At 39.3% G+C, this 23116-nt stretch overlaps 1 protein-coding gene across 7 annotated transcripts; it reads right to left on the bottom strand.

Moving 5' to 3' along the window:
- Positions 1–690: 690 nt before the first annotated feature.
- On the bottom strand, positions 691–23008 carry Mbs (Myosin binding subunit). 7 transcript variants are annotated; one of them, XM_065304268.1, is made up of 18 exons: positions 22566–23007; positions 13266–13515; positions 11945–12252; positions 11682–11886; positions 11110–11193; positions 10585–10788; positions 10455–10524; positions 9589–9699; positions 9214–9339; positions 8937–9098; positions 8538–8712; positions 8134–8352; positions 6952–7317; positions 6816–6887; positions 3326–3529; positions 3172–3258; positions 2656–2754; positions 691–2099 (listed from the first exon to the last, which is right to left on the bottom strand). In XM_065304268.1, exons 1-17 carry the CDS (start codon positions 22812–22814, stop codon positions 2656–2658), a joined length of 2991 nt encoding a protein of 996 aa, XP_065160340.1. In that variant the 5' UTR covers positions 22815–23007; the 3' UTR covers positions 691–2099. The 7 variants fall into 7 exon arrangements, with proteins under 7 accessions (XP_065160340.1, XP_065160341.1, XP_065160345.1 ...); XM_065304269.1 differs by lacking the exon at positions 2656–2754 and having other exon boundaries at positions 22566–23008; XM_065304273.1 differs by lacking the exon at positions 8134–8352 and having other exon boundaries at positions 22566–23006.
- Between the last annotated feature and the right edge of the window lie 108 nt (positions 23009–23116).

Raw genomic sequence — 23116 nt, 5'->3', positions numbered from 1 at the left:
TGTAAAAGTATGAAGTTACAGACAAAAACAAACAGTGGCAGTTTATGCATATGTATTTATTTATTTTTTCATGAATAGTTATGATTAATAGTAGAAATATGTAAAATTTGAGTATGCAGAATGAAACATTTACATACTAACGGTACGTATTTATGATTTATATTAATTGCTGCATAGAAAATCATGACTAACGGCATTTTTGCTAAGTTTGCACTAGAAGGTTTTGAACTTCAGATTACTTGAAGTTGTACCCCATGATAAATTGTATCAATGTCAATGAATAATAATGATAATGTAGTTTACTCACTCGATAAGCATTAGTTCAAGTTAATCAAATCCAGGAAACAGTTTGGTCCGATATTAACAGTAATTATAATATTGTCTAGTTTCTTTTTCCACAGCATGACATTCGATATTAAATTGTTCGCAAAGAAAACGATTTATCCACTGGCTCCTGGCCAAATGTTTTTTCGCTCAATTTCGAGATGAAACCGTGCGATAAACTCCAAAGTTAATAATAACTTCAAACGATTTTCAAACAATGGATGCATATAAATAAATTGTAGATATATGTAGTATGCTTTTGCAACCTTATGCTTTATGATATGACTAAAATGTTAAAATGTCTCTAATATGTAGTTATTTCAGTTTGATCTTGATATAGAACAGGATAACAAATACAGTAGCATAGATGGATGCATGTCTTGTCTTTATATAACGATAAATTCAACATTATATCAAAAAAACCCTTCTAGTTTCAGTAGACAGTTGCTTCGTTTTGCAAAATCATGTATGCGGAATTGTATATATGTATTTTGATATTTTTGTCATGTAAACAGAAACAAAATATAAAGTAAAACAATTGAAAACATAAAGGAGATGTAAGAGAGAAGTAACAGAAGAATACTAAAATTACGAGCTCTAGTACAACTCTTAAATTATTAAATATACATTTATATGCCGTATTAATAATGAAATTAACTATAACTATAACTAATTGAATCACAACACAGTGTTAGATAAGTATAATCATAGAATGAAACGTATTTAAATACATACATACTTCAATCTTGTTTCTTTCGTTATGCAATACGCAACTTTTCACAAAAATAAAACGAATGGCAACCTTGTTGCCGTTGTTTTTTTTTTTCATTTAGCAACAAGTGCCACAAATAATATTACACAGCATTCCTTTTCTCGCAAGTTTTGCAGTATAGATTCATTTATTGATAGAAGTTTGCAGCTTCAATTAAAATTTCTTCGCCTAACTAAGTAAAGTCACAATAAAATTACTTAATAAATAACTTATTGTTCTCTTTTTTGCAACTTACAATCTAATCATATAATTATTTCTTTCATTACCTGTTGGTTTTCGTATTAAATGTAAATATGTTTGCGTTTTTTTTATATTGTTTTACAATCGTTTCACGTTTATACTATGCTTATTCAGCGCGGTCGCTAATATTCGCGATTTTCTAAACAAAGTTATTCGAAGGAAAAAGGAATTAAAGACACAGAACCGGGCATGCAAAAGATGCGCAGAGAAAAAGCAGCTGCCTAGTCACCGCCAGGATAATATTACACAAAAATATCATATAAATATATAAATCAATCACAAATAAAGCACAACAGATAATTAGATGATTATGTGCCGAATTTGATAACAAAACGTGTCTGAAAAATGCCGATAAAAGTTGCTCCTATCTAAAACCAAGATAAAAAATGTATTATCTCGTTAATGAAACGTTTCACCAAGTTCAATTGCTTCAGAACCAGCACTTTCGTCAAACATGCAACGTCCCCTGCTAGTTTTATTCAATCGTCTTCTCACATCTTCCCGTTTTATAAAATAAATTAAATAATACTTATTAAGAGTTGCTACAACTAATCGTAATCTGCAATCGCATTGCCCCAGCGCCGCTTAGAGCGGCCGCATGTCTCCAGGCTCGAACGAAAGCAGTAACAGTATTTATATGCCAATAAAGGTAATTTTGCTGTACAATATAAAATTAAGACTTCGATAATTTGCTGATAACTCTGATTAACGCTCCGTTCTCCTCTTTCAGCCGCAGGTTTTCCTTCTTCAGTAGGTCCATTTGCTGCAATGACAACAGACAAGATGATACATTAGTATTGCAAACAAACAATATGCAGATAAACAAGTATACGTCTCACAACGAAAATATATCACAAGACAAAGTTAAAATCCATTAACATCATGCATCTTCGAAAACAAAAGCGCTTCGTTCGCTAGAAAAACAACATAAAACATTTGAGAAAGCAAAGAGTGTGCTAAATGTTAAAAAAAGATTCGTATCATAAAACATAAATCAGTATTTAGTGTATTTTGAGTAAAACAGCACCGTTTACGGAATTAATAAGGAAATATTTGTTAAAATGTGCACTGGTAAATTGTGTGCTGGTTGTGTTTTGGAAGCAATTTTGTTTGTTTGACGTTATTGGTACTACAATTTTTTTTTTAATGTTAAAATCAATGTCAGTGTTGCCGTTGGTTGAATGTTGCAGAGCGTGGATGCATCTTTGTTGACTTGAATGGATTAAAAAGTGTGAGAGAAATGTGAGCGGGCGCATTGCGTTATGCATCGTATTCGGCAGCGTGTTTTCGGGCGGACACTCTACCAAAAACAGAGTTACCTATTTCGTGGCAGAGTTGCTTAGCTTGCTGACGACGCGCGTCAGAGCTCTGTTTTCGGCCCGCAGGCGTTCGTTCTCTGCCTTTAGCTTTTGCAATTGCTAGAAAAGACAATTTTCATATTGGTTGTAACTGCTCCTCGAGACTTTCGACGAATCAACAAACAGACACGATAACACAAATGAAGGCGACGAGGGAAAATTAACACAAGTAAATTATGTGATTATAACAATAGAAACAACAAGTATTCAAAAAACGTGTAAGAATGTGGCGGGACGAAACGAGTGAATGAAAATACATTTAAAAATGCAAAAAATAGACGCAGGATACTTGTTAATGACAAAAATGTATCAAAAACAACGTTCACTACGCTCTGAGAAAATGTTAAAAAAAAAAACATGTCGCACAAATAAAAAATGATCAAAATGAGTAAACAAAAACAAAACAAAAGATTGAAGATGCGATTAAATTAAAACGGAAAATGTTGTGTACTGGTGATGATAGTGGACGAGTCTTACCTTCAATTCCTCTTCCATTTCACTCAACTTCCTCTCCATTGCGCGTCTTTCTCGTTTTTCTAATTCAGAGAGTGAATTTTTACTTGTCTGGAAAAATAACACAAAAAATATTTATAACATTTTCTTTAATTTTAAAAAAAGGCTAAATACTCACAATGGTGTTGAGCTTTTCTAGTGTAGTTTTAGTATCCCTGAGGTCTTCGTCAGACTTCCTCAGCTTATCCTTAAGCCTGTCATTATCTGAAAGCGCCTGCTCGTAGAGTTTCTTATAATCAATCTCACCGTTCTCGCCGCGCAATATTAAGTCATTGGCGCTGCCTAATCGTGAACTTCGTGAGCTCGACCTTTCTGTACCGCTCTGAAAAAAAAAACAACATAAATTGGTAAATTTAATAAACATGACGTATTTTAGCCGAGTTTTTCAAGTTTTTTTTCTGGATTCTTACACAATAGCCTTCAGAATTCAAAGAATTCATGCTCAAACTCTTCGATCCCATTCCACTCTGTGATCGCGATCGTGAATGCGACCTATCGCGACTGCTGTAGCTACCGTTCCGCGAGACCTGTCGTGACCTATGTCCTTCGTTCCCGTAATTATTGCCATAGTTAACATTGGCGAGTGTTTTCGCAGGTATCGTCAGACTACCTGTCGTGGTATATCCGGAGGACGATCCTCCATTGCGATAACCGTTCGAATAATACGGACTTTTGTATGTGGACGAACCGTACGAACTTCCACCACCATAATTATTCCCATAACTGGAAGAATACGACGAATAGGGCGTCGAGCTTGAATAACTGCTGTAGGGCGTTGTAGAAGCGCCTGCGTAGTAGCTCATACTTCTGGGTCTCGTCCCCGAAGTGTATCCGTTTGTCATGGAGGAAGTATTTCCGGTGCGAAGGGCCGAGGCGGACCTTCGACGCGCCGGAGCGACCGGTTGCTTTGATCGGAAGGACATTTTATTTTTATTATTTTAAAATTTGTTTTTGTAGCGTGTGTGCGCTAATATCTTGTGCCAATATCCAGATGGTGTTGACAAATTTGTCTTGATTCGCACTTTTTTCTCCGGTTCCCGTCACGCGTTCGCCGCTAGCTTTCGCAGACTGTTTGGGCAATGCGCGGCACCCGTGAATATATCACGCACGTTACCTTTACTTTTCGTCTGGCGACTGGGCGCTATTTAAAACATTCTCGAAACAAGAGGGAACCCGCGCGGCTGTTTCCCGTCCACGTGTGACGTCGGCACACGCACGAAAAACGACATCTTTTTTATCGCATATATTTTACGATTAATGACTAAAGAAGAAATGACAACTCTACTTTCTCACAGAAACTTTAATTATATGCGATAGACGAGTTGATTGAAATAGTCACAATAAATCATAAAGTGGGCGAAACTTTCTGAAAATTTTGAAAATTTAGACAGTGCCATTATGTCGGTGTAATTTATTCACCTCACAATGATATTTTTACCGACGCAGATATTTCAAACCGTTTCTAGAGACAATTTTAGCACTGAACAGTGAACCGAAAAAATGGCATTCACAAATCTGTATATCTAACGCGCCAAAACAATTTCTGTGTAAGAAAAACATGAAAAGTATTTCGTCCCTACCAAATTTACAATGTTTCCACTTTTGCCACTTAGTGCTGGTTCATTTAGAACAGTGTCCTCATCATGTCAGCTTATTTTTTCGTAATGCCGTTGATCGTAGATCATTGTGTCATTTACGGTCGTCAGTAATTTTCACCGATTGGGTTTGTTTAGAAACACGCGTTGATCGCCAAGGCGGGTGTCGCATGCGTTTCCCGCACGTTGGTCCAAAATTTACAGCAGACCAAAATATAAATGCATGACGAAACCTTGACACACAGCCGCTAAAATCCACCGGCTGTCTCTCACGTGAGAAAACCGAAAGACATTAAGTATTAAGTATTAACTTAAGCATCAATAGCCACAACATTTATAATTGACTTAAGCTCTAGTTAATCCCCACGGCAATTTCTTCATAAATTACGCAAAAAAAAAAAACTTCGACTCGATCCAACTTCGTAGGTTGGAAAACAGTGGGCTTTTATTCATCGTCCCCACGCGATATTTTCAAAATGTTCAAACATTTCGTAATATATCAGTGTATAATTAGACGCCGAAAGAAATACGACGAGCTGAACGCTCGAGCTAGAGTTGTTTTTATCGAGAGGCGCGAAATCGGTGCGGACATGTCAAAACATTTAATTTTTCTCTAAATTGCAATCGAACGCGATCGCAATGAAACGGGTGCATCATTGTCTAAAAATACGCGCGGCGTGTTTGTATGCGGTGTTAAAAATAACCCGACCACCGTCGAATATATTTGTTACGTGCGAACAATTAAAATAGTCGTGACGAACTAGCAGGCGGCCTAATTACACTAATTTTCCGCATTCACATGAATCATGGCATGCATGTATGCTGTAGTTTTATGAGTTTATCTTCCGGATGATGCCAAAACGACAACTGCTGACACCCGCCTTCTAATCGAATCATTCTTAAACAGTTTAACAACTACATATAATCTGTATTTTATGTTCGCGAGGTTTTAACGTGCGCAGATTGTGCAAACTTTTGCATAGAAAACAGTCAAAACGTTAAAGAGTAACTGCTGATCAGGTCATTACTCAAATTTTACGACTGCCGAATGTTTTGCATGTTGTTTTAGGCTTTCCTGTGGCTGGATAGATTCCAAATCGCCGGACCTTGTACCTGTATCAACAAATACTCCCAGCACGTGCCCGCTTCACTTTACTCGATTAGCGTATTTTTGGCTTAGCAGCCTCAAACAATCAGCGCGGCGCGTGTGCGCCTCTAATGGCACATTACGACCAATAAACTTCCAAACCGAAAGCTTTCCCAATCCGTCAGAAAACGCAATGCGGAGTGACGCGCAGAGCTTTATCGCTCCCACGCATCCTGCATCCTCTTTCGGCGTCTGCGACGCCTTTGTATGTACGACGCTCGATCCGCGCATCACGATTATTTGAATCGGACCGGTGTAGTGCGCGCGTTGAGAACATCCCTAAATTTAGCCAAACGGCGTCTAATTTTAACCGCCTAGTACCCGACGATATTCGTACGTAATCGGCGTGCGATGATCACATGTGTTCAATTCGCGTCGAGAAAAAACACTGCATGTTATGTTTTTGGTTGAATCCAGAAGTTGGGATTTTCCGACAGCCTGTAGATCAAGTTCGTCGGCATCCATTAACGCCGGAATTATTTACGTTTGCATGACATATTAAATGTTAGTTAATCGTTTACTTCTTCCTGCTGCTGTTTGTTTAATAGTGCGTTGATCTTATCTTCTTCACATGTGAATTGGTCTACTTCATTTCGATTGCGAATACTATTGAGGTCTGTTTTTATCGTGGATACAACAAGTGTGGATAAAATTAGGCCGTTTGCTGAGAAACTGGCAGAGCTTGTTGGACATTTGTCACTTTCAGGTGTTCGGGACTAATTGCACAACAAAGAAAATTACCACGAACACGCCAAAACTAAACTAAGTTATGAGCATATTTCGGGAAGGAAAATGACAAGAACCTTGAAAATATATTCATGGCATTCAAATAAAGAAAATAAGTATTGAATTATTGAATAACTCACCTCTTGATGATTTTGTTTGTTGGCATCCTCATTATCAACCGTTGGTGAACTGTCCTTTTCCGGTTCAAAGTCCTAAAATTACCCAAAATCAATTTAATGTTCTCCAAAACAAGAAAAAAAAAACATTAAAACTTACTTCATTATTGTCAAATGCGACGACACCAGTCGACCTTCTCTTGGGCCTCCTTCGCCTTTGAATAGCGGCTTGCGTCGCCAAGGTAGCCGCCTGCACGTTCCGCACATCGTTCTCTTTATCCTGCTCCCTATCAGCATTCTTCTCCTCTGTTGATTTCGGTTTTCGCAACGACAGCGTCACAGTGGTATCAGCGGTTTCCACAACCGGCGCTGATGATGGCCGCACCACCGGAGTGGTTGTGGTGGTTGATGCGGTGGTGGTCGTGCTGGACGGTCGCCGCACAAAGGCGGGTGTAGTCGTCGTTGTGGTTGACACGGCCGGTGAAGACGCTGGCGGCTCCACTTTATTCGCGTCCTCCAATTTAAACTACACAAAACAAGAATAAAATAGTTAACACCGATGGTTACCGCAATTAGTCACCGCAAATTGTTACCAAACTATTGTTTACTAGCATACATATTCGAATAAGTTAGAAATAGAAATCCCCAGAATTCAATCCGCGGAGCGCGTATAGAAGGGAGACACAGTCATCGGGATGATTTATGGGCGATTTCTCTAATTGCCTTATAGGAGCGTATCGAGTGTGATTCAAGGCCGCCGAGGTGATTACAAACATGGCAATGTCATCATCATACGGCGTTGTTCACATTTCGAAGCGCATTTATTGCAGCGATTAAATGCATCGCGCTCCACGGAATTAATCGGGGTTTACAGGTTTATTTAATCATGAGTACATTGTTCTACACTACGAGTACATCTAAAGCCATTGACTAAATAAAATAAAAGCATGGATAAAAATAAAATATCAAAAATATGTACGTCTAAAAAATATTCCACTTGCACTAATGTAAATAATGCAGAAACAAGTAGCCGAAACGCCTAAACAAACAAACACCGACCAAAAAGAAAGCAAACAACATCGGCTGATACAGCAGCGTGCAAATACAGCAAACAAACACGACGCACCAAACGCCAATCTGTAAAACAACACAAACTACAGAGGAAGAAAAACGAAAAATAAAAACAAGGAACTTATTGGAATCTCTACGGCATCCTAAAATAAGTAGCTGTTATGATAATACGATCAAAAAGATTTATGACAAACACCGAGCGCATGAAGTGTTAATAAATAAAATTGAGAAGAAGAGTCCTGTGAAGACAAAGCCGTAAAGCAATACGCACCTTACTACCATTATCCACGCGCAACCTCCACGATGGCCTCCGCTCCTGTTGAGCTACCTGCGGCTGTTGAAGCGGCTGCTGTGTCGGTGTCAAAGGCGGCTGAACAACACCATGCGTGGTAGTCGTGGGTGTGGAGGCGGCATCATCATCTCGCGTCGGCGACTGCGGCACGGTGGGCACCGCCGTCGTGATCGTCGCGCTCACGCTCACCCCGTTAGACTTTTAGTACGGAAGCAAAATTGATGGTTAGCATCGGGGTGTAGTACACATGATATGATGGAATAAGATTATTAACATTTGAATTAAATTAATCTTAATGAATTCTGATCAAGAACGGAAATTATTCGAATCCAATCCACCCAAGTTGAAGCATGTGTGACAGGGTCATTGGAACTGTGATTTACCTGTTCATTATTATTGTTGTTGGTAGCCTGGTTCTTCTTGTTGACGAGCTTCTCGGCCGATTTGATTTCTTCGAGCGTGACGCCTTGCGTCGATCTTCGCGTCTCGCGGACACGTTTCGCGTGGGCCTTACGTTGCGTTTCGCTCTCTTCATCGCGAACTGGAGGTACGAATGATCTGGAATACACAAAATTATCATATTATTATTTGAGCAGCGTTGTAACAATGAAAAAAGCATGACAAACAAAACGCAGAGTTACAAATTAATGTTTCCTTTATACAAAACATGTTAACATGTTAATACAAGTTTGTTTTTTACTTTTTCTTAAATCATGTTGGTAAAAATTAACACCAAACAACATTAGTCTGCAAAACATCACACGGCAATGTATCCAGCATACTTAAAGAAGTTCTTAATCATTGTGAGCCGATTGTTCTGCGCCATAGACGTTGGCGGCGTTGTGGGTGTGAGAGGGGTGGTGCCGTTGGTCGTCGGGGTCACCTGCACCCCGGTGGCGGCCGTCACAGTTGCAATGGCAGCGTTTATCGGCAATTTTAGACCGCTATAATTTCGTGTATGACTCAACGCATGATTCAAATAATATTTCAGAATACGCCCAAAGTTCATTTAAGTTCAAGCGTATCCCATACAAATCTTTTTTTGAAACACATATTTACCTTCGGACGGGTTGACTGTTGGGCAGAGGGCTGGACGTCGGCGAGGTGGCGGCATTCTTATTAGGCGACGCTGTCGCCGAGGGCGTAGATTCATTACTATCGCCAATTTCTTCTTTATTATTAGCACTAGAATCACATCCAGGGTTAAAACACCATCCTCTTGCCAAAATTAACTAATTGAATTAATCATGATAAGTTAGTTTTAGTAACATTATGAATTTAGTTAAAATTTCGAGTCTTCATGCGGAAAGCGAGCGTTCATCCGCGAGCGCGGACAGAATCAATTTGTACAAAAATAATTTCAAAAGTTTTCATCAACAAATCTAATCAAATGTAGATATAAAAAATAAAATAAAAATAAAACGTCGTGCATACCTGAGTTGCCGCTGGTGGGATGGGGGCGGGATGATGTAAGTGGGGTTGTGGTAGTTAGGGTAGGAACTGGCCTGGATGCGTGCGCGCAGCGCCCTATATCGCGCGTAGAACCTAAACATGCAAGCAATGTGAGTCAAACAATGATCAGGATCACTCTCAGGCTGTTTCATACTGACTTCTTCATCATCAAATTTTGCACAATTTCCAATGACAACATTGCAAAGTATACGCACGCAGAATGAAAAAATTTCAAACAGGAACAAAAATCATGCCAAAAAAGAAATAAGTAACACTGACAAAAATCAAAAGTAAAGATTTAGAACACGTTCCGAAGGCTAAAGTCAAACTCATTCCAAAAACCAATTTAATTTACGAAACGATAATAATGAGTTATAAAACAACCTGGAGTAATCGATAAAATGTAACTTCTTTTTAATATTTGAATATTATTTTAAACATGTCTGATCTCTCCATTGCAATATGAAAGCATTATTTTTTCGTTTTTAATCATTTTAATCATTTTAATATGCAAACGGTGTTTGTCTTTTTCGTTGGTAAAGTAATGAAAAGCAAGCGACGTGCGAAGCGGTCGTCGCACTTGATTAATTGTTGTTAATCACACACAATGATGGCGTGTACGTAATTATGATAAAATAATGATGTTTAAGTTAATCACCGATATTATTACCGTTTGGAAATTTTGTTAATAATAAAAAATAAAGCATCATCTTGCCAAGGAGTAAATATATCATCTGTTTCCTTTCAAATAAAAAATAATAGTTTTTTCGTTTGTTTAAATATCACATTTGTGATGAGTTTTAAACGTTGAAAATATTTTAAAGCTAGCATTGGTTAATTGTACTTACTCAGGATCATTCTGGAAGCTGTTCGTTCGCCGTAGTTGAACATCATTTTCATTTGTTACTTCTTTACTCTCTGTAGATACATAACAACATATTTAGTAACAAATAAATGAATAATTTTCAAAGCACTTACTAAAACTATTACTACTCTTAATTGGTGTTTCTGTCTTGGGCTGTCGCCCTGGGACGGTCCGTCGCCATGACGGTTTATTATCATCTGAGTTCTCATCAACAAGAGGTTTAGGTGGCGATGGGGGCGGCATCTTCACTTCGTCATCCTTATCCTTGGTACTTATATGCACAGTGTCCATATTCGAATTTACCCTATTCTTCTTTTCTGTAATGTTCCAATAAACGCATTAAAAAGAGCACAAATTATAGATAGATGACTAAGTTAACACTAACAGAAGAGACACACAAAACGAGTTCAATAAAACATAAAACAATAACCAACTAATAACAGTATGTGACAAACAATAACAAATACAAATCAGTCATTGAATCATCATGTGAAGAATAAATCAGAATAAATGTGTGGTGCGATCCAAATTTTGTAACAAGACAAAATCCGAAATTGAAACGTTTTGACAATGTTGAATATATTTTTGTGGTTGAAAAACGTGTCGAAGACCACACAACACAATGTACATTTGATTACCATCTGAATTAGTGGACTCTGATTCTGTATCGCTATCGTCGACGCTGTCCGAGTCGGTCTCGCTCTCAGTCGAGACCTCCATTTCTTTAATCGCCGCAAGCAAAGTGAACAAAAATCGAAACACGCATGAGATTATTGTTATGCATCGTTAGTTAGCGCTTTGCAAACTCAAAGAGATATATCAATTAATATGAATATGTATATAGTTTTAAAATGCAATGCAACTTGAAATAGCGAAACGTTACGACTGTGCAAAAATGAAAAATGATTTGAATAACAGAAATTAAAATAAAATTAAAAATAAGCTAAGCGTTGCATATAAACTAAGATACGATTAAGTAAACAACAATTTTATTCTGGCATTTTGGGCAAATAAATAACAAAATAGCGGCGAAAGAAAGGAAAAAAAAGTAGTCAGGTACTGGCCCTACATCTCGACGATAAGCATAAAGAAATAAGAGCATAATAAGCATTAATTCACAAGTAATATAAAAGTCAAGTTGCAAGAAAAGCGGGCGTGCAGAGCGAGCGAAGTAGAGAAGAGGCGCGCGGAGGCGATTGTCAGGTCTTACCTATGCTGTACGCGTTCAGCTTGTCTTCCGACTGCAGGTCCAGCTCCCGCTTGATCTTCTTTGGCGTTTCGTTGTCGGCAATCTTGTCCGAGTCAAGCTTCTTCTTCGCCAGTCGCCGGCTCACCTCCTCCTTGTTTTGTTTATTACGCAGGTCCTCTAGGAAGCGATACATTTCTGTATCGGCAACGTCAGAAGATGTTTGCCCCTACAAATTATTCATTCATCAAATTAATAGTTTTCAAATAGAGATAAAAGTCACTTACAACAAAATTCTTAGCATCCATATCGCTGAAATTTTCAACTAGGACTTGTGCCGCCTCCTTCTGCCCCCAATGCGCAGCCGCATGCAGAGGCGTCCATCCATCAACGTCTTGTTTGTCCACATCGGCGCCGATTTGCAAGAGTATCTTCATTACATCAAGATATCCTTTGGCGGAGGCGACATGCAGCGGGGTGGCACCCGTTTTTGGGCTTTCTATATCTACACATTTGTTACCCGTCGCGAGCCACTCCTTTGCGTCCCGCAGCATCAGTCTCTTTTCTTCGTTGCGCGCCTCCTCACAATCCACACCTAGGATCAAATCATATTTCTAGAATCATTAATCATCATCTGGTGGCCAAAAATACAGTTCGCAAAAAGCTACACGAAAATTTGTGCCAAACTGGTGCTAAACTTTTGGGAGTGAAATCATAAAAACAGGTTACGAGTGCGAACGCGCGCGCGCAAAGACAGAGGCCGGCAATCAGGAAGTCGAGATCCATTCCGCAATCGCCCGTCCAATCCGATCGGACATTTCACATTAAGTCGGCAGCAGCAGCACACCAGTGCAGCCACAGACAACATAGCAGACTGGTTATGACACACTTTATAAATAGCCGACGGCTGTTTTATTCGGATGCGTTTTCTGTGTGCGCTTTCGTCCACGCTGCTCCTGCTGTTGGCGTTTCGACTATTACACCGAATTGCAAAAGATTCAATGCAGCCGCTACTAGCGAGAGTTCCGCAAAAAGCGCACACGGAATGCCTGTCAAAGCGCGTCGCATACAACAATCGGGTTATTTTTAGGCCAAACTTTAAATGTAAAGACATTTTTGCAGCAAATATCCTGCAAATCCGCCGCTCGCATTCCGTCGTGTTTCTTTACCTATTCCCATTCGCACATGCTCGAATCTCCGGCGCGCTCCGTGCGCTATTTGTAAAAAGGCCCACTGCCGGCGCGCCGACTAATTTTAGCCTGTATTTTGCGCGGTCGTACAACAGAGATTCTCGACTCCGTTCGCGTCTAATAGTCCGCTGGACTCGTTCTATAATTTACGAGGAAAACGTCCGGTGCGTGTGCCGCGGACGCGTTCCTAGCCGCCGCCGCCAACGACGACGTCGCAAGCGGTACAACAAAGCTCACGTATCGACAACCAAAACGACCGCAAAATTACGCAAAACACTCGTGAATCATTTTCGCGAAATGACATGAACTTGAAATACTGCACGATCACAAAAGAAACAATTGGGTCATGTGATGTGATGCACATTAAATCCAGTCATAAATAACTGAGGCACCTAAAAAAACTAAATAACTTATTTACCTCGTTCCTCAATTTCCTGCTGAATGAGATCCTCCATCTCCTCGTTTTCGGCAATGTCCAGCGCCAGCTCGCCGTCACAGTTGACAGCGGCAACATTAGCGCCATGTTCGAGGAGATACTTGGCAATCGAGACGAAGCCGCAGCTGACGGTCGCGTGCAGCGGCGTCCAGCCCTCATTATCGCCGCGATTCACGTCCGAGCCGTGCTCCACTAGGAACTCTACCATGTCTAGGTTGTCGTCGATGCATGCCTGCAAAGAAGAAAACGAAAAGAACGCGATTAGTAACGCAGTTGACACGAAAATAACGTCAAACACGTTGAGCACGTGGAGAAAAAACGCGCGCGGCTACCAGAAAATATGGAGAATAAATTACTCCTTCGTGTGTTTATGCAGACTGAAGGCAGTCTAATTGCTCAAAGACGAAGCGTGCAACTGACGACCGTAAAATATGCTAACAGAAAGCTGCATCTACATGCACCCAGAAAGTACAAGTTTAAAGACGCAGACAATATCGCATGTCGCACGAAGCGGAAAGCAAAATACTGAAAGTTATTTTGCAAATTATAATAATGAATCACACATAAAAATTTATTTCCTCAAATAACCATCCAAAATTATCAGTAAACTTCCCTCAAAAGTGAACAAAATCACAAAAAGAACATAAATTTTTAACTGTTTAAGTGACTCCTCAATAATTCCAATTTTACCCACTTAATATTCATTTAAATATCATTATATTGTTATTAATTGTTAAATGCAAGCAAAATTCTCTTCGTCCACCGCATCAGATGAACGTATCGCCCTCCACAGCTCTCTTTGGAGGCCGTCAACAAAATGCAACATAGTTGATAAAACTTTCGTTGCATGCGATCCATACATCAGCTCCGACGATCGGCGACGCGCGCGCACAATCGCATCGCATGACCGTGTAATTCGTGCGTATATTTAGTTGCGGCGGACGGCGTGTCGCTGACCCTGATGGCCGTAATCGCGCGAAATCCGCGGGCGCGCGCGCGTCCACCAGAAGCGATCAGAGATAATACCTAGATCCAATTGTGTCTCGAAATACAGCAACTTAAATATACACACGCATTTTCATATACCCCTACAAAACATTTCCGGCTGTAAAAACAATGAACAAACCACGCGACAAGTGCTCTCAGCGCGTTTATCTGTGTCTGAGTACGAGTCTGACAAGAAGCAAAGGAAATGTCGAATGTCGCAATGATTGTGACGTCCGCATCTCGGTCGAAATAAACTCGACTGGACGGACACGCAGTGCTCTCTACCACGTTCGATTGCGGCACGTTCGTTCCGATTGCCAAAAAATTAATTCATCCTTGGAGTCGAGCCCAAAAAATTCAGGACGACGACTGATCGGAGGACGTTTGGATTAAACGTTCAAGTTAACGATTCATGCAGATTTTGCTCGTCGCTTTCCGACACTTGAAATTCACTTAGAAACAAAAAATGCAAAGCACGAGAGACGAAACTAATTGAAAAACGCTTAAAATATAACGTTGATTCATTCATAAAAAATCTTCCTGCGTCAAGCTTTCAATCTTTGCGTCTACAAAGTTGCTATTTATGTAAGATAGAAAACACCCGGTATATCTTGTGCGCGCAGTTACAATTTGCATTATAAAATAATGGGCAATGGTATAGATTTTACGAGCAATTAAAGTCGCATCAAGTCAGCAGACGATACAACTTGCGCTCGTCGCTGAAAATTACGCACTCATCAGCTTTATATTCCTTTAATCTTCAATAGGTGCGTAAAATTACGAAAATTAAGGATTACGACATACGAGCGTGCAAAGATGAAATATGAAATAACCAGTCACCGAGTTGTACGAGTTTTACGGCTTGTTTGTACCACTAAAATATCGCAAATATTTCCCCGTTCAAATAAAAATCAAGCTTCTGATTAGACAAGTATAGAATAGAAGCAGAAGCTCGACACTGAACAAACATCCGGCCGAAATTCGCACGAGCAGCCAAAACCGATTACCAATCTGGGAACAAGGACCTATTTGTTTCGTCCGCTTTATTGTTGTTTTATATTTACGCTCGACGTGTTCGTTCGCTCGGAGTGTTTGTCCGAATTCAACAAATGATGCGCTTCGGACACAACAAGCCGTCCGCCCATCTCAACGCGAGTTTTCCGGGTTTTCCACACGACAAACACAGGCGCGGCGGCGGCCAACGATCACCCGATTATTTACGATGAGGTTTATTTTTAGCACACCGTCTAACCAACCGCTATACATTTTTTCGATCGCTAAAACATGGTGAAAACCAAATTGAAGTATGCGTCGTGTAAAAGTGCTGCGATTCTAAATACGAGCGCGCGGAATGAGAAACAAAGTCACCACAAGCGAAACAAACAATGGCGCTGTATACGCAAACGCAACAAAATATGATTATAACTGTAGCAAAGCGCACTCAGCGGTCGTAAATCATTGAAATGTGAAAAAGAGGCGAACGAGAGAATCGAGAGGAAAACGAAGCGAGACCATCGGGGAGTCAGTGCGCGACGACACACACACTGCCACATGCAAGAAAACAAAGTTTCCGAACGTTTCCAATTCGACGATATTACAAATTACGTGCGGCGAAGAGATTTGCGTTGCGCCGTGCAATGTGCAATACAATTTACAGTAATAGTTATGCGATGGCGTTTCCATCGGGATTATTACTATCGCTACGTGCCGGGCATATTTTTCAATGTTTCGCGAAAGGTAACAACTTGCAAACGCATTAAAAACGAGAATGAACTCGTAAATTTCAATGAAATTACGTTGCATTGCAACAAAGTTATCGCATAATATCATTCTGCATCGCATTTTAATACGATATTTTTTTATAAAATTGTTAAACACGGTAAATTATATGTATCCATATATAATTCTACATTTATGGACATAAATTAAATGCAAAACAATAAGTAGTTAAATCTGCTTCTTGTTAAATGCGAAACAGTTAGCTCCTCATTCATTCATTCCGATATGCCGATATGGTATTGACTTAATGTAGAAAAAATCGTTAACGCACTTTGCATTGCGGTTGTGTAAGTGTACACATAGGTATGTAGTTACTTACTGGCGGCGTGCGATGTGATCGGAATGAAGTTTCGGCGTTAATTAGATTGAAATTCCGATCGGTGCTATCAGCATTTATTTTCGCTCCACTGCGGCGGCATACGGTGAAATACCTCACATTTCTTTTTAATAGGTACAAATTAATATGAAATATCAATCTCGAATGATACTTTTTGATTATTTTTCGTTGTTAGGTATGTGGGTAGGATGAAAAAAACACATAAATTCAACAGCAAGCATCAATTGACACACCAAGTGGAGTCGTACTTTAGTTTGTCTTGCAATAGTTTGCACATTACCATTTCACGACACGTCCGATCATTATTTCAACGTTGCTCAAGCATACAATCATGCGCATTCATGCAACACGAACTAAAAAAAATTAAATAATGGTTTTCCAAATGTTAATTTTTACCAAGAAAATATAAAATTATATTTTATTATTATTCACAATGCATTGTAAAGATTTCAAGTATCAACTTTTGAAAAATCTCATGTATCGGATGTTTCATGAATAATTTCCTACTGTATTCCAAATTTATCTAAATTTATCCGAGACTTCATCGATGTTACACGTCATCGCACTTTTCCTAATTCCAGTGTTTAAGTTAACGTTACACGTGCTGGTGAGCCGAGGAGACAGAGCCAACGCGGCTGCATCGTTAAATCATCAAAATAATCTTTAATGCTGCGCCTTTGATGCGATTCGCTAGCCTAAAATATTATTTACGACACATCCAAGCACCAGAAACACTGCTCAAGTGAACATTGTGTTACATCCTTCAACGATTCATCATTTTTCTTTAATGGTTATAATATTTAAAAGTTTTAGCCATTAAGTACAGACGACAATCAAAAATTAACGATTTTTTTACTTTCTATAGGTAGTTAACGCAACAAAGTTGTTATTTGATAGGTGCTATTCCTCGATTAATAGTTTGTTTGTATGCAACGGTAAACAATACAATGTGTAATTACGGATTTCCTGCAATATTTCAATTCGAAACGATTTCGCGTTGAATCATTTTAGCCGCGCGCATACAACATGAACGCATGCTTTTTCGCAAAACAAACAAATAATAATTAAAAACATTGAAACAATGGCTGACAAGAAATAGGTAAACAAACAAGGTTGACGTTAAAATCATCCGATAAGTTTTAAAACATGCAACACATTTGCACTTGCAAAAAATGCATTTTAATACAAGATGACTAAAAATAAACCACATGACACTTTAGAGCAAACAATCAAAATATATTTCTCGATACCCACAATCACATCACAACTCAATTATATCCTTATCAATCACTTAACAGTTTTGCACAAGCGTACGAAAACAATAATATTAAACAAATACGTTGAGGAAATCATTTTCTGCTTATTAATTCCCGAACATAAACTCCCGACCAATCTATATTTTCCGGCCATTCAGCACTATCGACTGTGTAATTTTGTGTAATTACAGCTCAACTCTGATACCGCTTATCGCCTCTCAACGGTTTCTTAGTCCGCTGGTAATAAAAACATTAATAGAGCAAATTTGTTTGCTTTACAATTAGCACTATCAAGTCCAATAACATCAACGTTAACAAATTTATTGTCGTGGGACGCTAACGAAATTAATTAGCGTTATCGCCAAACGGCCAGGCCATGAAAATTCAGTTCCGGGTTAAAATATAACGTCAAAAGCTGCGAAAAAAAATCGAAAATTCACTTCGGTTTCAAACGAGATTAAAAAATAATAATGAAACATAAATTACGGATTTAATGTAGCATAATCTCAGGCGCGAATAAACAACGTATCATTTCATTTGGAATAATACAAACCCACGAGATGATTGTGTGCCACGCGCGTAATTGTTCGTAATTGTTGAATTTGAATAACAAAACCGTCAGGTTTATTTTTAATTCGCACCTTTTGCGCCTAATCTAATGTAAATAACGCGGCACTTAAAAGTCGCTACACTAAATCAGAAACTATTGGAATTCAAGCGTAATAAATATCGTCCTGCTTAAAGTTTGATTTATCGTAATTGTTTAATTGTCATTCATCAAGATATAACTTCATTTGCATTCCATTACACGCCATTTGAACATGGAATTATCGACATTAAAACGGAATAAATCGAGCTGCACTATGCACCCGATTGTGGCAGTTGCGGATGACTCCAGTGTGCACGCGCGCATTCTCAAGTCAAGTGCTAAGTTGACTTAGCGCTGGCGAAAAGCAATTATAATGCACATTAATTAATAAACGGCGCAATTGATATAATGTCAGGCTGGACGCTGGCTGCGCCAATGTAATGAGTCAAACGTCAAACGAAAACCGTTCTCGCAGAGGCATGCGTCGCCTGTCGAATGTTTCGAGTCACATGTGCATAATCTATGGCAGTATCGAAACCAATGAGTGATCATCGATTAGCTAAGCAATCGACTCATTTAATTAAAATTATATAAGCATATTATGCAAAATCTATGAAAACTTTTATTTTTAACAAAAATTTGCTTGTTTTTAAAGTGCGATTTTTGTAGGATTATACAAAATGCAAATTAAAAGCCAGTACTTGCTATCAGCCTCGGACAAAGTAGATATCTACACCGCTAAGTATTTCTGTAAAAGCACCTCCGCGCACCTTAGATAAACACCGACAATTTCATCGTTTTATTATTACACGCATGAAGTTTGGCGTGTTTACAATCCGCATCTGCAGAGGATGCCGCGCATCTCCGACTTAAGTTATCGGCGGGCCGCTGGAGATCGCGCGCGCGCGGCCGTCTGAAGAAAGTTACACAGCGCAAAAATTGACGACGGCATAAACGCCTCACCGAATAAAAGAGGCGTAATAAATGATCGTGTAATAAAACAATGTTTATTGCCGTGCGCGATAAACACGTGTGATGATGCGCGAGTGCGCGAAACGCGAGGAGGTGAAGAGGTGTTAAGTCGACTTAAGTTGAGTGCAAACGCTGACATTTCAGGCAATTTATGCCGATCCTCAAAATATTATTGAAATAACAATAAAATACATATCGGGTTAATTTTATGAAATCCAACTGACTTAAAATTGTGTATAATTTTGTGTATAGTATTAATGCTTTATGGGAATCTAATGCAACATAGAAATAAACTCAATATTTTAACTTTAAAAGTCTTTTAAACTTTTCTTTTTCGTAAATTCAATAGCATTTCAATCTTTACTACTCCCTACTGAATAATTCATATTACAATGCCTGAAATCATGATTAGTACTTTCCTAATTAAATCCACAAACACATCCAATTAAAAATCCCTCATACAACACTTGCAACTCATTTAATTACTTAATTTTCTTAAATTCTCTTGTTTGTTTGATAATAAAACACGGCCCACACAAAATGTCAGTCGTGTAGTCATCATTTTAAGTTATTTAACTTATTTCCTGATTGTTTCAATTCCCGCCTGTCCGCCTTCTTCAACAAAACTACTCAAACATATATTTTTACTAACGGAACTTTATTCGGTTGATACCATTAACTCAGTTATAATAATCACGTGTAAAAATGTAAATTTGTCGGCATTTTTCTTTCTTCCGCGCTCACTCAAACCATATCGCTTTAATCCTATTATCCTTTTGAATAAAGTGAATTTTTGTGTTTTAATTTAAAGCGCAGCCAATAAAATAAAATGCGATACCACCGTGCTCGCATTAAAAAGCGGATAATTCGCGAATAATTAATTCAAGCTGAAAATCTCATTATAATCGAGCATGCACACTATTCGATTATTATTATTAATTGATAAATCCAATCAGACACAATCACTGAGCACGTAATGCATACAAAGTTTCGAAAATGCATCGAGAATCACCTAATTAAACATGACACTCATGCCGATCGAGTAAGAATCAAGTTCAATTAAATGGAAACACGTCATACCCAAAACAAATCAAATACTTAGTAAAAGTCTCGATAAACAGACGCACAGTAGCACTTGACTTGTGGTTTTTCCAGATAACAAATGACTAGATTCCATACGCCAGCGTCAAGAGTCATAAAATATTCAAAATTTCATTACGACCTACCGCAGTGCACAAGTGTAACAAAGTTCTTTTGTATTCAGCGCCGGGCTTGTTTCATTGTGCACCGATTGTTCCTATTCACGTTTCTTGCTTCGCGTAATCAAACATACCAAACAATGAAATATGGCGGAATAAAACTACAACGAATAAAAAAAAAACCGACTAAATAAAACTATAATATTTCAGTCCAATGACCTTAATTACAAACGTCAAGTTTTTGTTTCGCATATTCGTCTGATACTTCGCGGTAATGGTTTTTATGCTGTAATGTACTATATCTTTGCTCTGTGTGTGTATGTTACAGTTATTATTTTACACAATACAGCCGCTGGCCACAAAATACATACAATTCTTTTATGATTTATTACAATGAACATTTGATTCGGATGATTCAAGATGACAGCTTATAAGCTCGATTTGATCAATCAAAACATGAAATAATCATAATTATACTCTAATTTCGAACAAAATAAAAAATATAATCTTTTGAAATCAATTTTTTCATATCACGATATAAAAATAAAAAAATTTTCTTTGCTTATCAAATAAATTCGGAGATTTCATAAAGTTTCGCAATAATTATGCAATCAAAATGTTTATATTTGCGTCTAGAATGAAATTTTTAAATAAATTTACCTGAGACTGCTTTATAACATCTCAATTAGTCCAACTTCAGAAAATTCTCACAGATAAAGTCATTTAAAACCTATTGCAACAAAGTCTAAGCCAACATGTCATGCGCAGAGCCGCGCCGAGTAACTAATACCGCGATTGATGGCGGCGATGATGTGTGCGCGCCACCCACTCGCACTTTTCTTTCTTTAATTAGATATAATGGCACGTTTCGTGGTGCCGGTGATGTGCCAAGATGGCGTCGTATCTACAAACTCTCCCAACTGACAATCACGCTATGCTCTAAATGTGCAAATTTCAATCATCAACACCAAAAATACTTATCGCATAACATCAAATAAGTTCAATGTTCCTCCGATTATGATAAGAAATGTATTTATATCCTCACCTTATCACAACTTAATCTCCAGTACATTGCATACTGGCAACGTAAACAAATATCATCGACATATTTCGCAAGCAGATAAAAGGATAGAGATAACTTTAAAATTATGCATGGTGTCATGTTGGTGTGGCTGACAATTAAAAATTACAATTGGTAATGTACGAGTGTTCGACAAAAGTAGATGCATACCCACGCTGTGGGTAATGTTTTGAAGAATTGATCCATGCCAATAAAATTCAATTGACACTCGCGCAAAAATGATTAACACACAAATTAATGCAAAATTAGACAAGGTGTAACAAGTAGCTACCTAATAAATCCACCACCTCGGTCATACATCATGAAGTAAATCAACACAACACGGGTAATAATTTGTTGCTTGTTGCTTTGGTGCGACTGAAACAAGATAGCTGGTTGATTGGCGATATTACCTCACATTACCTCACACAAAACACTAATTCCAATGAAATCGTCCCGTCTCTATCTATCGGCAAGGAAAAAAACGCAAGCTGTTGACTCAGACCATCGTCGATTCGTGCGTTCGTTCGTTCGTCTGGTCGGTCGGTCGGGCTTTAGGTCAAAGGACGTTGACATGGGCCTCTCTTCCACACATATCCACACCGACTCATGCAGCGGCGCACCAGCAACAGGCCTGCTCTGGATGTTAGTAAACAATGCGGGCGCAAACACAACTTTCCTGCAGTTCCGGATATTTGCCTCCAAGGGTTCCGATTGGAATTCCTCCATTTTTGACAGTGGGTCAAACACGGAACAAAGGATTACGAAAATGCGCAGCGGGTTGTTATTGGTTGGCGGTCAGCAGGAAGCGGGAATGATGATAGATGGTTAGACAATAGAGAATTCGCAAAACAAGTGCGATAATGATCGTTACCATATCGGTACCACAAAAAAAGCGGTTCTATTGTTTTTGAGTTCAATATCGAATAAGATACGACTGACATTGTAATTTTGTTATACCTATATCTATTGATAGCGACGTGGTCGGACGGCTCGTCGAAGGAAATCAGGGCAATAACAAGTTTGACAAGCGTCGACGTCGCCGTCCGTCCACCTCGTCACATTCGCAATACGCTCGTGTGCGCCCGTATGAGTTGTTTTACCTGGTGCAGAGCTGTGAGGCCGTCGACGTTCGCTGTGTCGATATCGGCGCCCTTCTCGAGCAGTAGGAGCACCTCCTCTTTCTCGCCGGCGGCGCATGCGGCGAGGAACACGCACCCAGAGGAGAACTTGATCTTACGCGAACGATGCGCGCCGTTCACCGGCTCACGATTCGTCGCCGACTCTTCCCATTGTCTCAGCTGCTCGGCCCTTTTGAAGAGGGCCGAACTGGAGCGCGTCTCCAGCGACATCGCGACGCACGCACGCACACCACCAACAGCCGCTGGCCGCACGCAGCCGTCTCCGCCACACGCAGCAGTCACAGGCACTCGCAGGCACACAGAACAACACGCCAGCGCACGATGCGACCATTTGCTCGCGACGCTCGCTACTGAAAAACGGCACCCGTCGGCACCGCGCACTGCGAAGGCTGCGAAGAATGCGAGAATTTGAGCCAGCGCGCGCGTCTTTGACAGAGGGTGCGGTTTGACGCGCTGTGACTGTCAAACGACACGCTGCCATCTTTAGGTGCGACTCAAAATCAGTATCTACT

Source organism: Atheta coriaria, unplaced genomic scaffold (genome assembly GCF_025399875.1).
Source record: "Atheta coriaria isolate IRGN ID8LTWV9N9 unplaced genomic scaffold, Caltech_Dcor_3.1 hic_scaffold_6_pilon, whole genome shotgun sequence".
In the NCBI taxonomy this organism is placed as follows: Eukaryota; Metazoa; Arthropoda; class Insecta; order Coleoptera; family Staphylinidae; genus Dalotia; species Dalotia coriaria.
The sequence above is the reverse complement of the archived record's forward strand: the minus strand, read 5'-3'. Positions and strand labels throughout refer to the sequence as shown.

Bases quoted from the DNA above. Each gene is read 5' to 3' on its own strand.
- Mbs (XM_065304268.1), bottom strand. From the start codon at position 22,814: ATGTCGCTGGAGACGCGCTCCAGTTCGGCCCTCTTCAAAAGGGCCGAG. The intron at 8,353-8,537 runs GTAAATCACAGT...CCGTACTAAAAG, and splicing joins ACAACAATAATAATGAACAG to TCTAACGGGGTGAGCGTGAG. The intron at 3,259-3,325 runs GTGAGTATTTAG...TTATTTTTCCAG, and splicing joins TAGAAAAGCTCAACACCATT to ACAAGTAAAAATTCACTCTC.